The 26920-nt window shown below is 45.5% G+C and overlaps 1 protein-coding gene across 1 annotated transcript; it reads right to left on the bottom strand.

Moving 5' to 3' along the window:
• Window positions 1-409: 409 nt before the first annotated feature.
• Window positions 410-22126, bottom strand: Tbx19 (T-box transcription factor 19). The gene is given in 10 exon segments (XM_028864496.2): window positions 410-578; window positions 581-744; window positions 1834-1906; window positions 1909-1968; window positions 4586-4774; window positions 7962-8023; window positions 9093-9154; window positions 12525-12659; window positions 13973-14237; window positions 21924-22126. Coding segments are annotated over 10 exon segments (1341 nt in total). The 3' UTR covers window positions 410-450.
• Window positions 22127-26920: the final 4794 nt, after the last annotated feature.

The following is a 26920-nucleotide window of genomic DNA, read 5'->3' as shown; positions in this document are numbered from 1 at the left end:
ACCTTATAACTCCCATCTCAAGGTCTCGAAGCAGAAGCCAGCTCAGATCTGACGGCCACATGTACTTTTCTAGGCTGCACAAACAAAGCCAAGGAGCAGCAGCCTCACTCGGTCAACGTCTGAGCTTTCCTCACAACCCTGCAGCAGCTCCAGAGAACAGGAAGCAGGGGGCAGGGCACACGAACAAAGCCAACTTCACAACCTAAGCACTGTGCGGATAAGCTCGGGAAAGCAGGAGAGCCAGGAGAGACACGGGAAATGGTGGACACACAAGTAAAAGTAAAATCTGCATCCGCCAAACTAAGTCACTTTCTAGAAAGCCTCTGGCATCACCATGCAGCCCTCCAGCCTTCTGGGTGAAGCTGCCCAACTCGCTGGAATCAGCAGATGCGGTTGCTATGGACCCATACATAGACGGTTCTCTGCTGATAGAGACTCCTAGGAGCCTGCCTAACTATCCAACGAAGAGGGGGAATGGCGCCCACCTCCCCCTGGGCCACCCCAGCCTGGGAAGGGATGGGAGGCCACCGCTGTCCAGGTGGATACAGCAATGCTGGTGAGGGAAGGTTCGCCGAGGGCTCCACACCGGCGGAGGTGGTTGCTTGGGTGGGTAGCACGGAGGAAGGGGAGGTGACGGCAGGGTTCCCAAGGAGGAAAGTTCCTGGCCCACCGGCATGCACCTCTGTGCTTGCTGCGGCAGGGCCCCCACCTCCATTGCTGATGGTCCACAGGCATGGATAGGGACTGCAGAGACAGAGAGACAGGAACCGGTGATGGTACTTCAGCAAAGAGATGCTACTAACAAGCACATGTACATATCCAGAACCCCTTGACAGTCAGAGGCGGGGCCAAGAGGGGCAGTGATAGGAGGAAGCAGGCTTCTGACAAGGACTGTGTCTCTAGTCTTTATTTCTGCAGAAAATCCAAGAGACCCAGTGAGATAGAGCAAATAAAAAAAAAATAGGGCTGGATTCTGGTGCTGCCCCTGCTAGCAACAACTTAATCTCAAACTGCATTTCATCTGTCTGGGACTCCCTGCAGCTGCCTACGATAATAAAGGCAGTGAAAGGAAGGTTCTTAAAGTGTATGAGCTGTGGTATGGCCTCCCCCTGGCCAAGGCAGGCAATGTGATAGATACGACCAGCAGGACAGTGCCTCCAGAAGCCCATGGGTGACTCCTCTACCACTTTAGCTCTGTGACCTTGGTCAAATTCCTTCACATCTCTGAATCCCACTTTTTTTTTAGTTTTTCGAGACAGGGTTTCTCTGTGTAGCTTTGGAGCCTATCCTGGAACTCACTCTGTAGACCAGGCTGGCCTCGAACTCACAGAGATCTGCCTGCCTCTGCCTCCTGAGCGCTGGGATTAAAGGTGTGTACCACCACCACCCGGCTGAATCCCATTTTCTATCTAAAAAAAAAAAAAAAAAGAAGAAAAACAATTCTGCATAGCTCAGAAATTGTAGAGACTAAATTAAAAGGCAAATATGTGGTGCTAAGCATGCAGTATTCTGTAAGTGGTGTTTTCTATCATCCTTACATCGCAGGGCCTCACTTCTCAACTCTGCTCCCTGGTACAAAGCCTGGAGAGATGGACCAATCTCCTCTCCATCTCAACCCATCATAAAATGAAGAGCATATTGCTGAACAGGGAATTTATCACCACCCTTTCCCCAACTGCAAAAGTCACCCAGGTGCCACCTTCATTTCCTGCTGGCTTAAGGTCAGAAGAATAACTTAAACTGATTCGTCCTGGAAAGCAACGCACATGAGTCCTCAGAGATACAGGAAGCCTCCAAGTCCCACTATGAGTGAGTTCCTGGCATTGGTCTTACCTGGGCCCTGGATTGATTGGCCCACTGGTGTGGGGTACAGACAGGATGCTGGCATGGGGTGTAGAGGATAAGGAGTCCAGCTGTCAGGTCCCGAGAAAACTTGCAGATTATTGCTTGAGCTTTCTATCAAGTTCACTTTGGGGAAATAACAACAGATCACTTGATAGAACGTGTAAACATGGTGGCCAGTGACATCATCTCACAGCAAAAAATAACTGCAGGCTATGTTACAGGTACAAACACTGTGTTGGTAACGTCTGAGGGAAACAGATAGAATAGGAAGACGTTTGTGTGTATTGAGTGTCAATTACAGACCAAGTGCTGCTCAATTTATAACCTTCTCAAACGCCTCACCATCATCGCTTTATAGACAAGGTTGGGGGAGGGAGGCCACTTGCCCTGTGTGATGCAGTCTGCCTGACTCCCTTCATCATGTTTACCACCCTTCAAGAATGGACCACAAGAGCATCCTTCAAACAATGTCCAAGGGATGCCAAAGACAGAGATTTCTGAGGTCTGGCCTTCCTTCTCCTTAGAGGTCCCAGAGATTTGAACTTCTCAAGAGAAATGTCTCTCCACAGGAACAAAGCAGTGCTCAGCTTCACCTGTGTGTAGACTACAGACTCGTTGGATCCGTAGATACAGAGGATGGGAAGTAAGCTACCAGGGATAGGGAGGTGCAGGAGGCACACAGGTACAAGGGATGAGTCAGTGCAGAGATGGAGCACACAGCACGTGGACTAGAATTAATACTGTATGGTGGGCAGGGGTATAGCTCAATTGCTTACCTAGTGTGAATAAAGTCTAAGATTTGATCCCCAGTACTGCATAAACCAGACATGACAGTACACCCTTGTAATCCCAGCACTTAATGGTGGAGGCAGAAGGATCAGAAGCCTTGGCTACACACTTCAAGGCCATCCTAGGCTATGTGAAACACTGTCTCAAAATAACTAATAATAATAATAATAATAATAATAATAATAATAATAATAATGTACTATGTCCTGAAATTTTACTAAGAGAATTTCTTTCTTATTCTTTCATTTTCTTTTTCTTTTTAAGACAGGGTTTCTCTGTGTAGCCCTTGCTGTCCTGGAACTCACTCTGTAGACCAGGCTGGCCTTGAACTCAGAGATCTCACTGCCTCTGCCTCCAGAGTGCTGGAATTAAAGGCGTGCACCATCACTGCCTAGGAAGATCATGTTTCATATTTTAAATGAATGTTGTTTTCCCTAAACATAGTAACGATTTCACTGTATATGTGTGTGCATGTGTGTATGTGTACAACAATACATTACTGTATACTTTAAATGTATATATTTTATAAGAAAGGAAAGAATGCTGTCTACTTTTTTGAATCTTCATTTGATGAATAGCGTATATGAAAGGGAAACACATGAAGAAGGAATGAGAGGGGTGGGGAAGAAGGGAGGAGATTCCTATTACCAACCTTGGTGCTAGGGCTCAAATGCGTCTCCCAAAGTTCATGCATTAGGAACTTAATCCCAGTGTAACAGTCACCACTAAACGGGACCTGTGAGAATTCTCATGACTGGAGTAACACCATTACAGTGGAAGTGAATTCTTCATAAAAAAGAAGAATGTAGCCTCCTTTGCTCTCCTCTATGCTATAACACAGCAAGAAAGGCCATTGCCTTCATCTTGGACTAGCCAGCTTCCCTGTGAGGGAACAAATTCCTTTTCTTTACAAATCACCCTACCTCGGACAATCTGTCCTGTGTCCTGGCAGCACAAGACGAAATCAGGCGGGGGGGAGGGGGTACTGCTGCTTTTCTTGGGGGTACTGCTGCTTTTCTTGGCTGGCACTTGCAACCTCTTCAGTACCGGTTCTTACATCTACCAGTGGTGCCCCTCCTCCACGTTCGGTCCAGATCTGTCCCCCAGGTAGCCCAGGCTCTTTTACCCTTCTACTGCGTCTGCACACAGCGCTTGCTCCCCCGAAGCACCCTGCATCTCTGCCTGTGATGCCTATCATCCACCCTTTCGTTCCTGTCCACTCCCACTTCTGCCCCCTCTGGGCATCCTTTTCTGCCCACCAGGCAGACCTACTTGCTTTTTCTTCATTCCCACAGTACGTTGGTCTGTGTGTTTTATAGATTGCCTCTCAAACTTGAATGTGCTTACAAGCACCTGGGGATCTTGTTAAAATGCGCGCTCTGGCCCCAGAGTGGAGCCGGAGACACTAGAGAGCTAACGAGTTCCCAGGTGATGCTGCAGCTGTGAGACCCACATTAGGCCACTCATTCCCCTGTATTGTGATTAATTCTGGATGTATTTTTATAGCTCCTCCAGGGAAAAGGCTGGGTCCGAATCGCCTTCCTAAAAGAGGGCTTGGAAGAGAGATCTGTGTGCTGAGCGCAGGAAAAAAAACCGAGAAGCAAAGTGAGGCCCTGCTCATTCCCAGTGCCATCAAGTCACATGTTCTCCACAGCTGGCAGCAGTATTGAGGCTCCAGGGACAGCCGCCTGAAGAGCACAGGACAGACCACTGATGACCAGCAAGCCTTCTGCAAATGAAAAGCTCAGGTGTCACTGAGGAAGGACAGCGGCATCTCATGTCATGGACTTCACTCATCTGTGGTAGTTAGTGTTGGCCACTCATGTTAGGACAGTGGTCAAGTATCTGACCATTTTGTTCATGTGCCTGACCCGTCTTCGGGTACTTCTTTTTAGCAGCTATGTACCCCCCACGGTATATGCCCAAGGGTTTAATTAGCAGAACTACACACCTGAGGGAGAATGGTTTCTATGCACGTACGCAGGAGGGTAGGGAGCCTGCCGATGTCCTCGGAGGCCAGGGTAGTGCTCACAGCCGTGGTGGGTGTGGGCAGCAGGCAGAGGCAAAGGCGTAGCATACTGGTAATTGGTGTTTCCTGCTGTGCACATGCCATCCGGATTAGAAAAGATCCAGCCTCCCACTAGAATAGACAAGAAGAAAATACAGAGACTTCCACACCAAAATCAGACGACAGAAGTCACTCTGGCTTAATTAAAGTAAACGTTAGTCTAGGAAACATTAGATGTGTGTATAACTCACTGACAGCAGATACAAGGGCTGTTTAATCTGGTTACAGAGGAAGAGAAAGGTCCCTTTCTCCTCTACCCAGTGGGAAAATGATTGTCTTCCAGCAGGAGCCTACAAACAGGATTCTGAGAGCACAGAAAATGGGAAATAGCTAATTCTGTACAACAAACCTTTCTCTGAATTTTTGGAAACCCACAAAACATTTCATGGAGATGGTTGGTGAAGATTCTGACCAGAGTGCCCGACTTTAAGTGGGTTTCTAGGCAAAACTGAGACTTAGCAATGTGAGCCCTGAAACAAGACATCCATGTCATCTCAGCTGAAATGACAAATGGACGCTAGACAGGGCCACAGCTGCTCCTTAAGTACAGTGGCTAAGGATCATCACCTAGATCACAGCAATGTGGAAATGGAGCTGGGTTGGACTGGAGAGATGGCGCAGAGGTTAAGAGCACTGGTTGCTCTTCCAGAGGTCCTGAGTTCAATTCCCAGCAACCACATGGTAGCTCACAACCATCTATAATAGGATCTGGTGCCCTCTTCTGGGCTGCAGGTATACATGCAGAGCACTCATATACATAAAGTATAAATAAAATAATTTTTTTTTTAAAAAAAAAGAAAAAGAAAATGGAGCTGGGTATGAAAGCCCACTCTTACTGCTGAAAATGTTTACATATAAGTAAACAAAGTATGCAGTATTGTCCCCAATCCCTTTGACTTCTTTATTAGCTCCACCTAAGAGAGATCAAAATAGCCCGCCCCAAAATGTATGTCTTTAGCGTGTTCTGAAATGGTTCTTCAGGGACCTTCCACACAGGGACAGCCCTAAAAAGCTGTCCTTGTGGGGAGATCCAGATGTGTAAAAACATCAGCAGCAGTTAACAGGCTTTCCCCAGGAATCCCCCTTCCTGGCCTTATCTGGACCTGCCCGAAAGTCTTTCACAGAACATCACAGATTCATCAGAAGGCTATCATCTGTGCAGCCTGACCTACAGGATGGAACTGCTTGCTCCCCTGCTGTGGGATAATGCTTTTGTACACTGGTTTAATAAAATGATGATTGGCCAGTAGCCAGGCAGGAAATATAGGTGGGATAAGCAGACAAGGAGAATTCTGGGAAGAGGAAGGCTGAGTGAGGAGACGCCAGCCCACCGTCCAGGAAGCAGCATGTAAATGACACACAGGTAAAGCCACAGAACACGTGGTGACTTATAGATTAACAGAAATGGACTGAGTTTAAGTGTAAGAGCTAGTCAGTAGTTAGCCTGAGATAATGGCTGAGCAGTTTTAATTAATATAAGCCTCTGTGTGTTTCCTTGGGTCTGAGCGGCTGCTGAGCACACAGGACACAGGAAAACTTCTGGCTACGCCCCCTTTCCTCTTCCACAGCAAGTACCATCATCGCCCCACCCTACCTGCAGAAGCCTTGAGGCGCTTACTGTAACCCAACATACTATTTAAGCTTCAACCATGTAGCCCTTTCCTTGAGTCTCAGGTTTTCTGTATGGCTTTCATATTCTGGCACGTTTATAGTTTATATACTTACATTTATCAGTATATTTCTTAGATTAAAATTATAGACACTTTAGAGAAAATTTAAAAACTTCTCTACATTGATTAATAGAATCAGGATTCAGGTGTTGACTAAGCAAAAACCAAAAATCAGGATGAATTCTTGACAAGAACAAGTCAGAGTCCCCTCCCCAAACCCCCCACCCTAAGGCTACTTAGTTTGCCCCATGATGTCTACCCCTCAGGATATTTGCTGAGAACATTACAGCTCCTGGATACTGAGAAGATATGGGTCCACACTGACCCTGACCTAAACAAGAAAGCATTTGACTAAAGTCTCTTTAAAAAGCTTTCCTAGCGGCTTCTCTGCGAGACTCTACCAGCACATCAGCATAGAAGATGACTTGCACTTTGGGGACAGGAAGGGGCGAAGAATTCCAAAGCTTTCACATGGCAGCAAGAATAATTCTCAGCAATCCACTAGCATCTGAACTAAAGAGCGTGTCAGCCAGAACATGGCACACTGAATCTACTAAGCAGGGCTCACATGGCTCACAGAGCCTGAAGCAGCAAGCAGGGGGCCTGTACAGGTCTGCACCAACTCTTCTACATATATGTTATGCTGTTAGCTTGGGGTTTTGTGAGACCCCCTAACAGTGGGAGCAAGTGTGTCTCTGACTCCTTTGCCTGCTCTTGGGACTCTTTTCTTCCTATTGGGTTGCCTTATCCAGCCTCCATATGAGGGCTTTTGCCTTGTCTTATTGTATCTCATTTTGTTGTGCTTGACTGTAGTCTCTTGGAGGCCTGCTCCTTTCTGAAAGGAAATGGAGAGGGAGTGGATAGAGGGGAGGAAGGGAGGAGCTGAGAGGAGTGGAGGGAGGGGAAATGTGTTCAGATGTACTGTATAATAGAAGAATCTATTTTCAATTACAAAGAAAAAGAAAAAAGGAGTGTGTCAAAAGGTCAACTTTACTCCCACGTCACTGCCCTAGGGTTACCACAGCAGCTTCAGAAGTCTGGCTCCACCGTGAGGCCTCTGCTGTGCTGGCCATGGAGAAAGTGGTACCACAAGGAATGTCCTCCAACCCTACCTGAGAATCCCCAGGTGTGATCAACTCCAGCCCTCCCTGCCCTCCAGGAAACTCAGCCACATCCTAACACATGAGGCCACAGCCTGCTGAGGCCCTGCAATGAAGACCCACTCCAACATCAGCAAAAATTAAGAAAATGAAAAATCCAGGATGAAGAAGCAAGAGTGGAGAGTCTGACAGGAGAAGAGGAGCCTGGATATCTGTTATGGAGCTCTTATATGAGAGCTAGAGCATAGGAAAGGGATTACTTCCATTCATGGCTCCTACATGAGGTTTGCTTGGGCCTCGTCAGCCTAGGAACCTGGCTTCTCTCTAGGAACTCTGGAAAAGGCATAAACCTGCCTCGGGTTGGAGAAATAGTTTATGGGCTCTTGATTTGGACTAGGCCTTACACAGCCTTGACAGTCAAATGAACTTGAAGGAAAATGGTGCCCTGTGCGACCCACATGCCTCCCACACACTGTCCACCTCACTCACAGGGTGAATAGGTCACATGCTGGCTCTCAGAGACAGCCTCTGGAATGTCCTTCAGGTGGTTTCTGAAAGAGTAATGAAAAGTACAGAGTCTGTTACAGTCCAGCATAAAGCACATAAAACTCTCTGCAGAGGGCGGATAAACATCTTGGAATAAGAACAAAGTTGCTACCCTCCCCGGGTTCACTTTCCTGGAGGCACTGAGACCAACGTTACCATGACGATTTTACTTTTACTTTCCTGTCATTCTTACAGCCATCACTTTTTATTTTGATCTGATTGATTTTGTGATTCTTTTACATGCCTGACAATATGCAGACAGTAATAACAGCAGCTAAGATCTGCACAGGGTTTGGGGACAATTCTATGTGTGATAGATTAGATCATGCCCCAGAAAATCTCTAACTCTTCTCCTCACCATTGAGAAATAGAAGCTTCTTATGGTTTTTTCACTTTTCTTGCATTAAAGGCAACTTTTTTAAAAAATTGAAAGCCAGATAGTGGTATACACCTGTAACCCCGCTATTCCAGAGGCAGCAAGATAGAGACTTCAAGGGCATAAGGAGATCCTATCTGAAGGGAAAGGGGATTATTAGAACCATATTTCTGGGTTGGAGATCACAGATGAGATGGGAGAATGCTTGTCTAGCATGCGCAAAGTTCTGACTTCAATGCCCAGCACCACATACATGAAGCACCACATACATGCTTGTCACCCCAAGCACTTGCAAAATGGAGGCAGGAAGATCGGAATTTTAAGATCATCTTCAGATATACAGCAAGTTCAAGGCCAGCTCGGTCTGCCTAAGATCATGTCTCAAAAATTAAAATAAAACACCATACCTAGTCTTCCACGGTTGGGTAAGAGCCGAGAAAATGATTTAAAATCTAAATCACATCTCCATGTGGTTATGTTACATCCACTAATCCACAGGAAAACAAGGCTGATAAAATACAGTTGCTATAGGAACAAACCATTGTGATTTGTTTTGAATTTTGTGGAGTTTCTTCAGCGCTGACCTGAGCGTTGCAGCCTATTTCTAGTGAAGGCAATTCACACACAAGCTCTGCTCAAGAAGCCCCTCCGTTTGTAGAATTCACTTCACAAGATCTCACTGACACCCTTCTACTCACCTCTCCTTGGCATCCAAGAAGGCCTTGGCAAACGGGTTGTACTTGATTTTGAGAGCTGTTATCTTGCATTTGCAAAGACAAGAAGGGTTAGTGAAGCAGCCAGAGCCCTTGTCTCCCCCTGCGAACGTCCGTAGAGCCTGAGTTCCCTCTTTCCTGTTCTCCCCCCTTCCCTTGTCTCACTGTTCACCACTGACTGCTGCACTGTGGGACAGAAACGGCAAATGGTGTGCCAGGTGAGCCAAGCGGGCCCAGCGCCAGGGATCAGTAGAGCCTGGCAGGGCCGGCCCACCAGTCCTCCTTTTCACTCATTTTTCATTTGGATCCAAGAGTCACCGAGCCCCTCCCACAAACAGTTCCCTTCCCTGCCACACAGTAGGGAGTGTATCGCAGGTGTGATCCCCACATCAATTACGGTATACGGTTCAGCATCAAGTCCCTTGTTCTCATGGAACCACTTGCCCACAGGCCACGTTAATGCAAAAACACATCCTCCATTCCCATCCACTGTCCCTCTACATCATAAAATCCACTCAATAAGTGAACGGGACAGATTCCATGACATGTATGTGTTAATACGTAGATTTACAATGAAAAGGAAATATTAGACAGTTATAAAGAAAAGTGAAAATGTGAAACTTCGCAGCTCTGATTATGCGTCTCTCTCTCTCTTCAGCTCTGTCTGTCATCATGATACAGAGACATGGACATACACAAAGACAGGCAGAGATAGAGGCAGAGCTTGAGACAGAGCTGGAAGCAGAGAGAGAATGTCTGTCTGTCTTTATCTCCCACCAACCGGTATATAAGTGCCTTGAGAATGATGTGCATATCTGTTTTGTTCATTACAGTATTTCCAGCACCCATGATAACAGTCAGCATGTACTGGTAACCAGCAAATACTTTTGAAGAAAGCAAACAAAATAGTGGTGTCTGCAAGAGCCTATGACTCTCTATGTGGAGGAAGAAAGTAAAATTAAAGTACAGCTCTATCTAGAAAAAGTAAGAAGGTGTAGGTCAGGACAGATGCCTTGGTATTTCTCTTGGCTTAAGCCTTGGGTGGAAAATGAAGTGAGCACTGGGTGCGAAGGAGATTTTTGGACTCTCTCAGCCAGCCCCACACCTGCTCAACTCCCAGGGAAGCCTTGTGAGCAGTAGGAAGGCCTGGGCTTAGATTATAAAATAATCTAGCTTGATCTCCAGGGGATATGTTCAAAGTCAAGGAATGGCTAAGTCAGGCTGGGGAGTTTGCTGGAAAAGTAGCCACTGCCAGGCAGTTGGTTCAGAGAGAACTGTCTAGCACCTGTGGCATCTCCCAAGTCCGTAACTGAATGACAAGGGCCAGGGGCTAAGAGCGAGCAGCATGCAGACAGGCAAGGATCTCTGCCTGGGCAGAAGAGCCAGGACACTTCTCTGAGACACAAAAGACACATGGTCTCTCTTCAAGCCAGACTCCTCTGAGAGAGAAGTGGAGGGGAGAGAAAAAGGCTAGCTGAGAGACTGCGGGTGTCATCTTGAAAGACAGCACCCGTGGGAGGCTTGGAGAGATTCTGCTCCCCCTGGCTGACTGCCAGGCTTCTGCTGAGAGCCTGGGTTTCTTTACAGAACAGCAGCTGCACCCCCTCTGCACACTTGCCCTTAAGCTAGGTCTGCAGCATCTTTCCACCTATCGAAGCCAAGATGCCAGTTTCCAACCTGATGGCACCAGGGCCCTTCATAGGAGACAGAGCACTGCAGATTCTAGAAACCATGTCTGGAGATGCCAGTCCTGGTGCCTGACTCTGTTAAAGCCTCCACATAAAGAAAAGCACGTTAAAGCAGACGTTATCTTTTTTTGTTAATGATAAGATTGCCAAGGGTCAACGAGGTTGCTTCTATGCGGGGCTTGTCAGTGAGATGCCCTTTTCAGGTGACAGACTTGGCACATTGATCAAAATCTTCCACATACAGTCAGTCCTTGTGCAGAACAATCCTGTCTCTAGGTGTTCACTACTAAGCAATCTATGATGGATTACCCAGCACATTCACTGAGGCATAATTTATAATAGAAAATAAAACAACTTAAGTTCTGCTGGGGGCAGGAGGCTGCTCACATGAAATGTCATAGACCTGTATCATCAAATACCAAAATGATTATAAAAAAAGAGATATGCCTGAATGTAATTTCATAGAAAGAGATCCACTATATACTATAGCAGTTTAAGGAAGGAAGGAAGGAAAGAAACGTGGAGCTAAACGTTTACAAGATGAACCAATTTATGTGAAGAAATCTCTATGAAGAAATCCTCGTATATATCATAGCAAATGTGGGGGGAACACACTTTACAGCCAGTCATTATAGCTTTCATAGAGAGTGTGCCTCCAAAAGCAAAAGAAAATACATTTTTCCTTTTCATGTTTACCTTGTATACTCTGCTACCATCCATTATATTTTTTAAATAAACCTATATTATCTTTCATGTTTAAGTTTAATCAAAAAGAACCCAATGTTTCCCAGTTGTTTTTGATGATTAGCAGAGCTACTGGGCCCTGGAGAACGAGATGGACTCAAAGCAGATCACGGAGAGGCCAGGCTTGGAATTCTAAAGACTCGATGTTCAAGTAGGAAAAAAAACCAAAAAAACAAACCTGACTGTGCTCAGAGAGAAAAAAAACTGACAAGCAGAACAGATGGCATCATAAAAACCACGGGAGAATACACATGTCAACCCTGCAGGCCTGCTTCCAGAGCAGAAAGGAGAAGTTGCCCGCCACCCTACCAGCCCACACTCCTCTCAGACACATCAGCTTGCTACCAGCCAAGCACGCTGAGGGGCCCGAAACAAAGACTCGGATTTCTAACACAACTCAGCAGTTTTCTAACTCGAGAGAACTGTCTGGTCGGCACCGGGAGGCTGCTGTGGTGGGCTGTCATTGTTCCGAGTGTGTCCCAACGGCCCGCGTGTGAAGGCTCGGGCTCCCTGGGAGCTGGCAGAATATTTAGGAGGTAGGACACTTACTCAGAGGCCTTCAGATCACTGAGACATGCCCTTGAAGGGAATTTGGGGAAGGTTTTTTTTTTTTCCACTTTACAAAAGTAAAGGGTCCCTTGGACTGTACTGACACCTCCAGAATGGTAAGACAGAGGAAAACTTTCTCTGTATTGTCTGTCCCCTGCACCTGTAATAGTGTCAGAAACCTGACCAAAACATGGGCCTTTAGCAAACAGACGGGCATGAGAGCCTCTGCACGTGACTCACTGTCTAGCTTGATCACTGTTGAGAGTGTCTGAATCCTCAAAACTTAAATTCTGTTCAGTCTTGCTCACTGGCAATAAAAAGACTCCCCACCAATTCTTCTGTGCACTTCCATGTCTCACACACACACACACACACACACACACACACACACACACACACACGGCACAGGTGTGTGCACAGGCACACACTCCCTTACCTCCTCGTTCTGATAGGCAGTCACAGCAATGAACTGGGTTTCAGGGAAGGAGCAGTTCATGACCATTCGATGGGCGCCTCCAACACGCACTATGTGAACCTGGGGCTCATATTTATGCAGAGAATTCAGCATTATCTGTTGAATGGGAGCGGGGAAAAGTTTCAAAGAGCAAAGCTAAGCCTGGCATATCATAGTTGATCATCCAGCCAGCACCTTGGGCTTCCCCGAAGCTCAGCACCCACCCCAACTAGGAACATACACATGAAGTCCTATGTGAACATGAGTGAGGAAGCATTCTACAGACACTCCCAGCAAACATCACACGGACCCTCACACTGGCCAGAGGTGGACAGCCACAGTTAAGTTTTCACTCGTCTACCCAAGTTCAGGCTTCCATTTTCTTTCTTCCTCTGTGTTCAGCACGACAATATACATTTCAATCTGTTTAAATACACATCTGTTCATATATGAAGAGTCCCCAGTAGCACAAAATGTTAACAGTGCCTATAGGGTAAGGAAATCTAATGTCAGAGGGCTATATAAAATTTACTCTTATGATTTGAATAAAAGGCTATCGAAAGCCTTGTGCTGTGAGATATAGCAGGGCAGGAACAAGCAACCTTCAGATCTGCCTTTTAATAAAGAATATTCTGGCTAACACAAAGCCTGGAATTGCATTACTTCTGCCTCCTAAACTAGGGACTCCCATGTTCCCTGCCACTTGGCAGAGAGAGAAAGGAGCAGGCACAGGCTCAGCACAAACCAAGCAAAACCTGAGGGCCGGGTAGAGCAGCAGCCTTTTCCCCAAGCCCCATCTCCAGGGCCTCCAAATAGTCTGCATTTTATAAAGCAACTAACAGCCTTACCCAGGGAGCTGGATTTGCAACCTACCACAGAAATGGAGGAAGAGAGGCTCCACATCATGTTTACCCTAATTGGAGATTTTAAATAGAACCTTCCTTATTTAAGGTTTGTTTGAATTATTTTATTCTAAAAAAAAAAAAACCAAAGCTGATTCAATATTCTATTGATAATTATCATAATGCCCAAGCAGAAGAAGTAATTATTTCATTTAGGAGCAGCTTTTTATTAAGGTATTTGTCTATTGCCAACATGCCACTTACACCAAAAAAGGGGGGGGGAGAGAGGAAAACAAAACCCTGGTACCCACAAACATCTCCCTCCCTGGGCTGAGTAAAAAGCACCCCACGCAAGACAAAACGGGAAAGAGCCTGATGATTAAGTAAACTGGTACACTCTCTCATTCTCTTACCATCAGGAAGTCCATTAAAAACTGAAGCACCAATTAAGAGCTGTTTATTCCTGTTTACATTTGGACTCCAGGAAATAACCGGCTTCTGTGGGCAAAGAGGCTGGTGAGGACCCCTCTAATTGCCTAAATGCACCCTTGATATTTCTTGATGGGTGTGCGGGGCGGCCGTGCGTACCTGCCCACCTCCGTTGAGCTTGTTGGTCAGCTTCACTTTGCTGAAGGAGATGGGAGCTTTCATCCAGTGCGCCCCGAAGTTGGGGGAGTCCGGGTGAATGTAGACACAGCTGTGGCTAGAGACCTCCGGCTTGCCTGCGGGCACCCATTCCCCATTGACATACTTCCAGCGGTGACTGTCCGTCGGGACAAAGTCCAGCAGGAGAGAGTACATGGCATTGGGGTCCAGTCCTGTAACACTGATCTTCAGGACAGGGAACATCCGTCTGAAAGAAGCCAGAAACAGCCACAAAAGGGATATTAGAGGATCCCTTCCTCCCCTTGCCCCAGAGGCCTCTCGTCCCTGAGGAGACCCTCCATGGAATGATCTGGAAAGGAAGCTACATAGACAGCCGCTAAGACCACAGCCCTAGTTCCACCAGAGCCTCTTTTTATCAATGCATTTGACATTGGGGTTTGACTTTAAAACACTGTCCTGTGTGTTAAAATCTGCAGAGCTTCGGGTCTAGTCATTTCATACAGAAGGGCATACAGACATCCTCAGATGCCGCATTCTCAGACAGCTTTCTCCCTAACAGCCTCATGCCATAGACCTGCCGTCCCCGTCCCCAGACTCAGATGGAACCCTGATTGTACACAGCTGCATAGCAAAGCCAGCAGGAAAGGGGATTTTGACGGAACAGTTAGGGTTCCTTTTCTGCAGGACTTCTCAGAGCCTTCCCATACCCATGCACACCATGAACACAGGGAGGGGTGTGAGACTGTGCACACCCTAAACCCCACCTGTCTTTGATCATTTTGGGGGGATCTCTGTTCAAGGCAAATACTTCTTGATACGTAGCTATGAATTCACTGGCCCATCTTTAACCCTCTAGAACAATGCCGATATTCGCATCTATCTAAACATCTGACTTGTGATGCTATAGCTTTTTCATTCCCCACAAAGAGAAACCACATAGCCACCATCACTCCGTCCCCCCAGTTCTTTCTAGACTTCCTGTTTCCATAAGGAAAAGCCAAAGGAAGTGGTTCCTGGCAGCCAGGGCCAGAGTTGATACTGCCTATGCTTCCAATGTCCAAAGTGACCCAAGGTAAGATTTTTAGAACAGCAGCAGGACTGGCCAGCTGGAGGTCATGAGTCTGAGGGCACAGTGCCAACACTTAGCACATTCACCAGGTCTTGGAATAAACACTTCATGAGAATCAACTCACTGAGTCCCTACGACATTGTGAAGCTGTCCTGCTGTGATGTGAGTTTCAATAAATGGGACAAAGTATGTGCACCAGAAATAAGATGTCTAGGGGAGAAAATGCCTCAGATAATGTGTCCCCAACCCATATTCTTGGCTGAGAATCGCATGTCCCCCATCACGCCCCTCCTCAAGATGACGTCTCTTTCAGGTCACCAGGAAGGCTAGTGAGGTGGCAACTTCCCTGCTCTGCTTTCTTCTGCTTTTTTTCTTAATGGAAGCAATAGATCGGGTTTTCCCCATTATTTTCTCTTGACATCAGATTGAACTATTCCTTTTCTCTGTGTATTTAACGTTTTCAATTATTTTAATAGTATTGGCCCAGTGTAGACAAGAGCAGTTACTGAACACACAAGTGTCATTTGCAAAGGAACATAAACGTGGGCATCAGAGAGATGACATAGAGATCCATAAAGTCGTTTTAACAGCTGGGAAGACGGTTTGTTCACAGGAGGTATGGTTGCGACTGGTCTCTGTCTTCTGGTCTCAAGCTTTCCCTAAAGTGATACATTTGGGGTTTGTTTGGTTCTTCTTCTTCTCCTTCTTCTTCTCCTTCTTCTTCTCCTTCTTCTTCTTCTTCTTCTTCTTCTTCTTCTTCTTCTTCTTCTTCTTCTTCTTCTTCTTCTTCTCCTTCTTCTCCTCCTTCTCCTTCTCCTTCTTCTCCTTCTTCTTCTTCTCCTTCTCCTTCTCCTTCTTCTTCTTCTTCTTCATTTTACATTATTTAAAAAAACCTCACAAGCATGGAGTATGGCCACTCACTAATAGTGGCAGAAGCAAAGTGAAGGAAATAGTTAAGCTTGTGAGGCAGAGGCAAGTGGGGTCTCTATGAATTCAAAACCAGCCTGGTCTGCATAGTAAGTTTCAAGCCAGCCAAGACAACATAGTAAGACCCTGTCTTATAAAAATAAAATTTAAAAAAAGCACAAGTGTGACAAATAAATTGCTGTTTTTGTGAGCTAAAGTTTAAAAGTACCATGAGGGTATGTAGCATCTGTAGCATGTTATTTTAAATAAGAGCAAAATCTGCAAAGCATCTCTGTTCCCCGACACTGAGCACAGAATGATGCACCTGCTTCAGATGACGGTATAACATCAAACCCTGGGAGTTTTCTCACTTACCATTAACAAGATAATTTAATGCAAGGTCAACTTCCGGTGATAATAGTTACCCTATGCACCCAGGGGTTAGCATATGTTACACCTCATTTAAGTCTTCCTTCACCACAGGGAGGCGTTACTACACCCCTGGTTTAGTACAGAGGCCCCAAGGTTCCAATAAGCCTATCTGCCTAGAGACTAAAATAGAAAGCCATATCTGCTGAGACAAAGAGAAGGAAACACCCCATAGGGTGTCCCAATAGGTTTGAGCACCCCCCCCCTCAGTCTCTCAACTCTATCGTGTGAGGTCTCAATCACAAAGACCCATAATGGCATTTCTTCCTTCTTTCCAAATTCAGATATACTTGATATTGTAAAGAAGCGTGACTGCACAAGTAAGATGCCACTTCACACCTTCAAGGACAGCTACAGCAGAAAAGCAAAACCACAGAAAACATTGGTGAGTGTGGAGAGACTGGAGCCCCTCTTACAGCGCCGAGAAGGATGTAAAATGGGGCAGTCACTTTGGAAAATGGTCTGTTGGCGTTACTATTTAATCTTGCAATTCCACTCCTCGGAATGTATGCAGGAAGAATGAAAACACGTGATTACACATACGTCATGGCAGCATTATTACAAAAACAGACAGATCCATTGAATGACGAACAGATGCAGAATATGTTATATCCATATGATGGGGTGTTATTTGGTCACAAAAGGTCTGCAGTTCTGCTGCATGCTACAGTATATGTGAACCTTGAAAACACGGGGTTAAATGAAAAATCTTCACAAAGAATCACATGTTGTGTGGTTCCACTGTTTGGAATGACCAGAATATGTAAATCTATAGAGGCAAAGAGAAAACTAGGGGGTCACTGATGCCTAAGGGACACAGGATTCTTTGGTGGGGAGAACACAATGAAATGTCCTAAAAGTCAATTGTGGAGGAGTCACAATTCTGTGAATACTCTAAACCCATTGAACTGAGTGCCTTAAATGTATGGGTGATATGTTATATGAATCACACAATAATGCTGCCAGTTAAACAAAGAAGCCTGGAAAGAGGTCTTATATAAAAAATGATAGAATGATCAACTGTTTTATACCCTTTAGTGATCCATTTGCCAAGAACTTTAAAATTATTCTTGGTTTTGAGATCACCACCTGAGTGAACTAAACAATGCCATGTGATTTTAATTTCTATTATCACAATGAGGAGTGAATAAATCCGTCAGCTTGCCGAAGGTCTTAGAACCAGACTAGACCTCCCTCTTAGCCAAGTTCTTCTCCTTCCATCTCATCTCTCCTTCCCCTTCATTGTCTGGACCCACAGTGATCTCGATACATCATCTATGACCTGTGGTCATCATTCATGGCAAGGGTTTGCTATCAGGGATGAAATCCACTTCTATTCAAAGTGATTTGGTTTTTGTTTTGTTTTGTTTTTCTATGCAGGGTTTCTCTGTGTAGTTTTGGTGCCTGTCCTGAATCTCACTCTGTAGACCAGGCTGGCCTCGAACTCACAGAGATCCGCCTGGCTCTGCCTCCCAAGTGCTGGGATTATAGGTGTGTGCCACCGCTGCCCTGCTCAAAGTGATTTTTTTTTCTTCCATTTTCCCCCAGAGCATGAATAAGCACAGAGAGGTTGAGAGTCTTAAGGAGTTTAGAAACATATGATTCAGCCTCTAACTCACAGGTTATCAGCATTTAGTTCATCCTTGAAAGAAAAAGGAGAAAATAAGACAATGTGAACAATTGGTTCCCAGGCACCATGCTTGATGGCTCATGGGTATTGAGTCTACCCACACACTTGGCTGTGTTTTTGCTGGGAAGCTAGCTGCCTGGTTTTTATCTCCCCAACAGCAATCTTGGGATATAGCCCTGCTGGAAGGGGCTGGCAGGAGAGAGGAAGAAAAGGGGAAGCAATGAGACCGACTTGGCAAGGAGAGGAAAAGCCGAGGCTAACCAAGGCACCACTCAGGAGGTCTGGCTCAAAAACACCTTCTTCACTCTCCTCACCAAACAGGAACAGTCATCAGATGCTCACTAGAGCTGTCGGGGTTGAGGGGTGTGCGTGCATGCGTGCGTGCGTGCGTGCGTGCGTGCGTGCGTGCGTGCGTGCGTGTGTGTTCGTGCGCATATGTGTTGTATAATTACGAAACACATGGCATGAGAATGTCGCTACATGAAAGTAAGCAGGCATAAGCTGGGCTGCAGTTGCCAATCACATATAAGTCAGAGGGAAAAGAGCAGTAACGTTAGCAGTAACGTAATCTGGTTAGAAGCAGATTACGTCGGTGCCTATGATCTTCCTCTCTTGTGGTTATATAAAGTGTAGAGAAAATAATCCACGGGCTACCCAGACATGGAGATATCTCCCTGAGGTATGACCTTCCCTTTTCTCACTCCCATGCTGCCCTCACTGGAAACTGCTGGCAGGAGCTGAGCATCACCAGCACCCCCACTTACCCACAGATTCCAACCCTGCATTCCCAGCTCTTATTTATGATCGTCCGTAAGCACCGGCTATGTCAGAACATGCTTCCAGTTTCTTAAAATCTGTGCAAGGTAAATTTAACTAACTCGGAATTATTAAACTGCATGAAGTATACATGAAATACAGCACTTGGCTCTCCGATGAAGGTGTTTACAGGTAAAGGAAAGCCCTGCATTGGGTCTGAGCTCACAGGCTACTGGCTCGGCTACTCAGGAGGCTGAGGCATGGGAGATAAAAACTCAAGGCCAGCCTGGGGTTCCAAGTAAGTTCAGGGCCAGCATGGGCAGCATGGTGAGATCCGTCCAAAGAGGGCGGGGGATACAGCTCAATACTGTATCACCTGCCTAGGCAGTCTCCAGTACTGGAAAGAAATAGGGAAGAAAGGAAAGACAGAAGGAAGGGGGAAGATAAGAAAGGAGGAATGAAGAGAGGAAAGAAAGAATAAAAAAGAAGAGGAGGAAAAAGAGGATGGGGAGGAGGAGGGGGGAGGAGGGATTTGATTTAGTTACCTGTATAGCCGGCATTGAATTTTTTTCTGCAATCTAACATATAGACTTAAAGGATGGAGGTGAAAGTGAGCACAGCTAACAGAGTTGTAGTTACTACATATCTGAAAGCTCACAAAAAACAAACGGCTGAGAGTGTGGTTGTTGTTGCTGTTTAATTCGTAATGGGGAGAAAAGCAGAAAGAAGGGGAAAGACAGCCGTGGGAGCTCGCCTGCTCAAGGCTAAGCATCTGGAAAACCGCGTCAGTCAGTGGCGCACAGCACCAGGGGCGAAAGCAGCTTTCCCGTGGAGAGGGGCCGGCGACCCACCTGCTGAGGAAGCAGTTTGGAACCAGGAATTGGAGAAGACACAGGCCTGGGCAGAGAGAAATGTGTAAAAAGGAGGCATGGGGGAAGAGATGGTGGGGTGAAGGGAAGGGAGAAGGGTGTAAGGAGACGAGGAAACCAGAAGGCCGTGGTCTGTGGGAAGAACAATAAAGTCTACCAAAATCTGAATCTGAAAACCCAAGGGGAGTGCGAGCAGGTCCTGAGCAAGCTCGATTGATCGATGTTCACACAGCAGTTTCTTACAGGTTCATCTTCTCGCCTCATCTATAAGGTAGAGCATACTGTCCAAACTCTGGGGAAATCTTGACCCTAAAGGCTCAGCAGACTTAAGGTAATTTAAGAAAAAGGTTTCAATCACAACTAAGAACGACTTTGGCCACAAGTGCACTGTTTCCACAAAGAATAATTTTCACATAATTACTAGGAATGACTTTAAATATAAATCATTTTAAACTTTAAATACTGAAAGAAATTTTACTGGGGTTTTAAAAAAAGGTAAGAAACCTCTTTTCAAAGGGCAAAGGTACGTTCTGCTATAGTTTACTATCAGACTGAATTTAATAATGTCTCAGAGACGTCTATTGCCTTTACTAAAATACTTGAACCATATTTTAATGCATTGGTTGTACTTATCTGTATTGTAACAGAGGGCCATTTTGATGGACACACAAGCCAAATGTTCCACGCACAACCAGACATGATTAATTTTACAATTGCATCATCACTCATCTTTGAAAGAGACTAAATCCACTTAAGAATTTTTTGTTTGGTTCTGTTTGTTTGTTTGAGACAGGGTTTCTCTGTAAATCCACTTAAGAATTTAGAGCAATTCTTTGAACTTAAAATTATTTTCTATCAAGAAAAGAAACAAGTGAAATTAAATTTTCAAATAGTCAAAGCAATAAAATTTATGGTACACATGTGGGGGTCTGTTTAGAAGGGAAAAATGTCTTTATGACACAGGTCCGTAGCTCTGATACTGCTCTAACTGCAGTTTATAAAATGACTTATTTACAGTATAACTTTGACTCACAGAGCAGGTTACTGTCATGCCATGGCCCTCGGGTCCATATTTCTTCCAGCTGTACAAGGAATAGCTCATTTTACATACTGCGTCTTATTTGAAATTAGAAAGCTAAGACACTGGGAACGGAAGCACCTTACTCAAGGACAAAAGCCAGCCTGAAGTTCAGCTGGCTTCAACTTTTCTCTATAAGCCAGATTTCTCTCGAGGTGTCAGAATAAGAGTCCTGGCTCAACCAACATCACCGCAAATGTCCTTCGGTGTTGCCCATGGTACCAAAGGGTTTGTGCCCATGGGTACCAAAGGATTTGTGAGCACCATATCGGGAGTCAGCGGGGCTGAGCAGCGAGCCTCTTTCAAAACATTTGCATCTCCTCTGCTAAGTGCAAGCTTTCAATATTGCCTCAAAAGCCCCTTAACAGACTCAGCTTCACAGAATCTGAGAAATACCAGCAGAGAGCCGTCCCTATAATCCCCACTCTTTGCAGGGGGGATAAAAGGAGAAATCTCTTCCCTGAGACAGGGTACTAAGGCTTCATTCACTGTGCCATGCCAGCTTTCACACCGTCACACACACACACACACACAATCATAACTGAACACCCACCCTCAAGGAAGCATTTTACACACTCCTCTCTGCCCAGGCCTGTGTCTTCTCCAATTCCTGGTTCCAAACTGCTTCCTCAGCAGGTGGGTCGGCGGCCCTTCTCCACAGGAAAGCTGCTTTAGCCCCTGGTCCTGTGCGCCACTGATTGAGTTTTTCCAGACGCTTCGGTTAGATCGGTGAGCTAAATCTGCCCTTTCAATCCCAGTCTTCATCTAATCAAAATTGTCTGACACCTTTGCTGGGCTTAAGAGGAAACTGTCCGGTCTCCAAATAAAATTGACTTTCACGTTGTCTGAACAGGGCTGTGCTCACGTCTGCTCCAGGGTACACAGTCAGTCAAAAATGAATACCGGTTTCTGACAGTTGAGTCCACTTCCCCCGTGCATGGGGCATGGCCCCCTGCAAAGCAATTCCCCACTTAACGTGTATCTAAAACAGGTGGCTCCATCTTCCACTGCTCTGAGGATCTCAGAGAAATTAATTAAGTTGGCTGAGTGACAGCCAGCTGAGACCGTCTTTCTTTAAGGTGTTCGGTCAGAGCCTAGTGCCTCTGAATGAAGAGTGGCAGCTTCGCCATTCCCAAACGTGTCTTACCTTCCTCGCCAACCCACGGCCAGCCCAAGCAGGATGTAGACAAACTCACCTGCCATTCTTGGTCACGATCATTTCATTCGTAACTTCCTTGAATCTCTGCCAGAGTGGGGCATCCTCCAGGATGATCTGGAGTTGCTTCTCCGTAGGATCTCCCTTCTCCCTCCCTGCCTGAAGCTCACTTTCCACCACGTTGAGCAGGCGGGACACCGTGCCTTCGCCAGCCTTCTGTGTGCCCAGTTCACTCATGGCCATAGGCCCTCGCAAACTTTGCTGAGAGCGGTCCCCAGATCCTTCCTCGCCTCACTTGCTGGCTTTTCAACCCCAGCTGGCCAGTGACCGGGAGTAGAAGATGTCTTGGCTCTTGCTTAAGCTTCTAGTATGACACCCCTGAAAGTCTCCAAATTATGCCGCCAACCTGTTAAGCTTCAGTTGGGGAGCACAGTAGAGTGGGGGAGAGGTGGAGAAGAAAAGGCCCTCTCTTAATTACTCACTGGGTCAGGTGGGAGTCAGCCTGGCTTTCCCATTGGCTGCCGTGCCTACAGTAGACGTTTAAGAAGAGTACTCCATCCAAATTATCAGGCTTTTATCTTGTTGTACCTGAAGAGGTCTAATCGGTGTATTGAGGACCATTTTCCCGTTAATTAAAATTATTCCAGGCCCAGACTGCAACAATCAGGCAAATCATGTCTGTGTATGAATTGTGGCATATGGCACCTATAGAAAAGGAGGTGCTGTGGGCATCAACAAACTTGCTGCCCGAGTGAACTGTCCTGATAGAGCAATCCTTTGAACTCCCTCGGCCCTGCGCTAGCGACTTGGACAGATGTGGAAGCCCTGGAGAGAAGAGCACTCTATGCTGAAGGTCAAGGGCTCTGTGCCAACATACAAGACCTGAGAATAAAGGAAGCTTCTCTGTGTGCCATGCTCAAGGAACTGAAATCGGGAGGAAAGAAAAGAACGAAGGACCTCTTTCCACTAGGGGGCTCCTCTGGTCACCTGCCTCCTGGCTGCTCCCACCCACAGTCACACCCTACTCACCTCAAAGGTCCTTTGCATCCTCACCAAGCAGAAGAGCTTTGAACTTTGACCTTCCTCCCTAGAACCCAGGACCCTAATTTCTCTTATTTCCAGTGCTAGTGAATAGAAGGAGGAAAGTAGTTTGTACCCAATTATTCTAAGAAAAATTCTGCCCCTTGTGAGTGAGAAGTTTTTACATCACTAGGCAGAGGGATGCTAACCCTTGTTCCAAAAAGCATCTGGTTCCCTTTTGGACAGCCATGGCCAATACTATCCACCCAAGGTGAATCCCCCTATTTCCTGAGAGGATGCAATTAGTAGAAGCATTTCCTTTTACTAAAGATGCAACACGCTGCTAGTGGATGGGAAGAGGGAAGCTGTGGAGGAAGCAACCCCAAGGTAGCTGAAATAGTCCAATCCCCAGCGGAGCCTGGGGTGAAGGTTTTTCTTGTTGTTATAAAAGAAAAGGAGAATGTCAGAACACTGGGAAAACGAAAGCAGAAAGTTTGGGGAAGACTTCCGAAGATGGAGGACGCCAAGCATGAATTAAGTGCCCACTAAGAGCTACACGAGAGTGATGGAGGAGAGAAGTGACATCTTCCTAGAACTACTAATCTGAAAGACAGAAGTGACATGAAGCAGTTTGATTATCAACCATGGGAGGGATATGGAGAGTATGTAAAATGGTGAAGTGGTGGAGAAAAGTGTGCAAGGCGAGATGGGGGGATCCTGATTGGACAGTGTGCTGTACAATGCTTGAGAAGGCATCTCAACAGCCACTGAAAGGGACAGAGAAAGGTGGGGGAAGAGTCCCCACACGAGGATCCTGAAGATGTCATGGCCTGGGTAGAGTAGCAGAACGCATTGATGAAGAGAAAGTTATGGCTATGAGGGAACCAGGAGTCTAACAGGAATAATTAGTCCATTTCCGGAGACAGGAATGCAGAGGGAGATGAGGAGCTAAGCAGAGCCACACTTTAGTTTGGAAAATAGGTGTTTTTATTCTCTACTACCTTGCTGAACCGTGTTTATCACCTGTAGTTTTTCTGATAGACTCTTTATGATCTCTTATGTATAGAATCATATCATCTACAAATAAGTATACTTGGACTTCATCCTTTCCTATTTATCTTTATCTCCTTCATTTTTCTCACTGCTCTAGCTCAGACTTCAAGCACCGTATTGAGCAGGAATGGAGAAAATGGACATCCTTATTTTGTTCCTGATTTTAGAGAAAATGTTTGAGTTTTCCTGTTTAGCATGATGCTGGCTGTGGGCTTGCTGTATATTGATTTTATTATGTTAAGATATGTCCCCTGCATCTGTAGATTCTCCAGGACTTTTGTCATAAAGAGATGGTGGATTAACTGACAAATGGATGTTTTTTAATGTGGCCCATATGTATAGTGGAATATTCTTATGCCATAAAAAGAATAAAAGCCCATAATTTATAACAAAACAGATGGGACTGAATGAGTCCATTAAGTAAAAACAAGTCATACGTAGCCTCACACTTATAGATAATTGTCTTCATCTTGGTGGGGACTGTCCTTCAAGCCTGTGCTTTTCCTAGAATTCAAAGTTACTCAAAAGGAATTTTTTTCTCAAAATAAATAAATTAATAAAAGACAATGAGATAAAACTGGAATTGATTGATTAATGTGTTTGACTTTACTGAGACGCATATTAATCTTTTTGTTTGTTTGTTTGTTTTGTTTTTCGAGACAGGGTTTCTCTGTATAGCTTTGTGCCTTTCCTGGATCTCCCTCTGTAGCCCAGGCTGGCTCGAACTCACAGAGATCTGCCTGCCTCTGCCTCCTGAGTGCTAGGATTAAAGGCGTGCACCACCACCACCCGGCTGCATATTAATCTTGATAGAGAATTAAAGTTGAGTTAGTGATAGATGGATTTTTGTGAGGTATTATCATTATTGCTATTATTATTATTATTATTATTATTGCTTCCTTACAATCTGCTACAAAGGATAACAATATCCTTTGTTATCTCATAGTTTCTATGGGTCTGAAGTCCAGAAAAAGTGTAGCTGGGTTCCCTGCTCCAGGCTTCACATGGTACAGTTCAGGTGTATCACTGAGGGTGGGCTTTGAGGTTTCAAAAGGCCCACACCATTCTCAATGAGCTCTCTCTGCCTCCTACTTGCCAGTAACGATGTAAGCTCTCAGCTACTACTCCCGAACCATTTCTACCTGCTGCCTAGATAGATAGATAGATAGATAGATAGATAGATAGATAGATGATAGATAGATAGATAATGTGGCATATCAGGGTGAAGGTGTTGCTCCTCTGCCTGACCACTTGACTTCTACCTCACAGGCTCAGCAGGGCTCATTGTTGGAGGCGGGGGTGAGGTGATGCACTGTTAATTAAAGTGTGCTGTCTAGCTGACACTTGATAGTACTGCCATGTCCTAAGGCACATAGTGGCCCATGTGTCCAACTTAAAGGACAGAAATTAAAAGGCACGCAACCTGAGCTCCCCTGAACTGCGCTGTTCCCCAGGAACACACCAGGCAGAATTCCCGTCTGCACATTCAGTCCTTGCAGAAACCTAACACCTCCCTTTCCCTCAGCCAGCGCCACCAGGAAATTAACACCCACCCAGGTACATGGACAGAATTAAGCTGAACAAAAAGACAGCTGTTCTTACCTTTCTTTTTTAATCACCAGCACGCAGCCCCAGGGATTACTAGCTTTGGGGTGATTTGGGGAGGATTACTCTTTCATTAGTGTCTGAGGTCAGTTCCAATACAATGTCTCTTAAGATAACCTTTTAAGATAACCTCCCATACGTCCCTTTCCATGTCTGAAAGGTTAAATTTTGCAAGACACCAGCAATCTAACTACTCATCAGACTCCCAAATGTCTCTTAGTTTTCAACAGAAACATCACACAAAATTATTTCTGCTGAGTTTCCAGGTGTCTATGAGAACGTCATTCTAGATCTCCAGTACAATCTCTAATAATGATGAGCAGGATAGGGAGCCAGACACACCGCTCAGTAGGTGAGAGCACCTGCTGTTCTTGCAGAGGACCCAGGTTCAGTTCCCGGTACCCACTTGGAAGCTCACCTGTAACTCCACATCCAGGGGATCTGGTGCCCTCTTCCAGCCTCTGTGGACACCGCACACATGTGTTACACATACACACATGCAGACAAGACTCTCACACATAAAACAAATTTTTAAAAGAAGGAATCAATTCAATGGGTCCTCTATGGGACAAGGTTAAAGGAACTTTGACTTCCCGACAGCTGTTATCAGATCTACCAGGCCTTTGCAGCTAAGCCAGGGAGCATACACACTATCATGAGACTGGGGGAAAGAAAGCCATGGGTTCATCAAAAGGCATCAAAAGACAAGAAAGCTTCTATAGATGTATCCAACCGTCTTATTAAATAAGAAACACAGAAACAATGTAAAAGAGAAAGTCGAGAGGTCAGAGCTCAGAGCTAAAATCTCACCCTTCCTCCTGCTGTCCCAGCTTCGCAAAATGAGACCTACTTCCTGTCGGTTCGTTTTTTTATAGTATGTTGTTCTGCCTTCTCATTGGTTGTAAACCCAAACACATGACTGCCTCGTCACTGTCTGAATGTACAGCCCCCTAGGTCTTAAAGGCATATGTCTCCAATGCTGACTATATCCCTGAACACACAGAGATCTATGGGATTAAAGGCGTGTGCCACCACCGCCACACTCTTGCTATGGCTCTAATAGCTCTGACCCCCAGACAACTTTATTTATTAACATACAATCAAAATAATATTTCAGTACAATTAGATTACCACCACAAGCTTCAGTCTTATGTACGGAAAAACAAAGCTGTGTCTGCAGGCTGCCTGTGCATCCAGACTCCTTTACATATTTACACTTCCATTCATTCAGCAAATGGTTTAAGTGTCTTCTCTATGTGAGGTGGTATACTAAGTAAATAAACAAATGTAATTTTGTTTTAAAGAACAATTTGCCACCAGCCAGACTTGTACTACAGGAAATAATACAGCATGTTCTTC

This window comes from Peromyscus leucopus, chromosome 15 (assembly GCF_004664715.2).
Source record: "Peromyscus leucopus breed LL Stock chromosome 15, UCI_PerLeu_2.1, whole genome shotgun sequence".
Lineage (NCBI taxonomy): Eukaryota > Metazoa > Chordata > Mammalia > Rodentia > Cricetidae > Peromyscus > Peromyscus leucopus.
The sequence above is the reverse complement of the archived record's forward strand: the minus strand, read 5'-3'. Positions and strand labels throughout refer to the sequence as shown.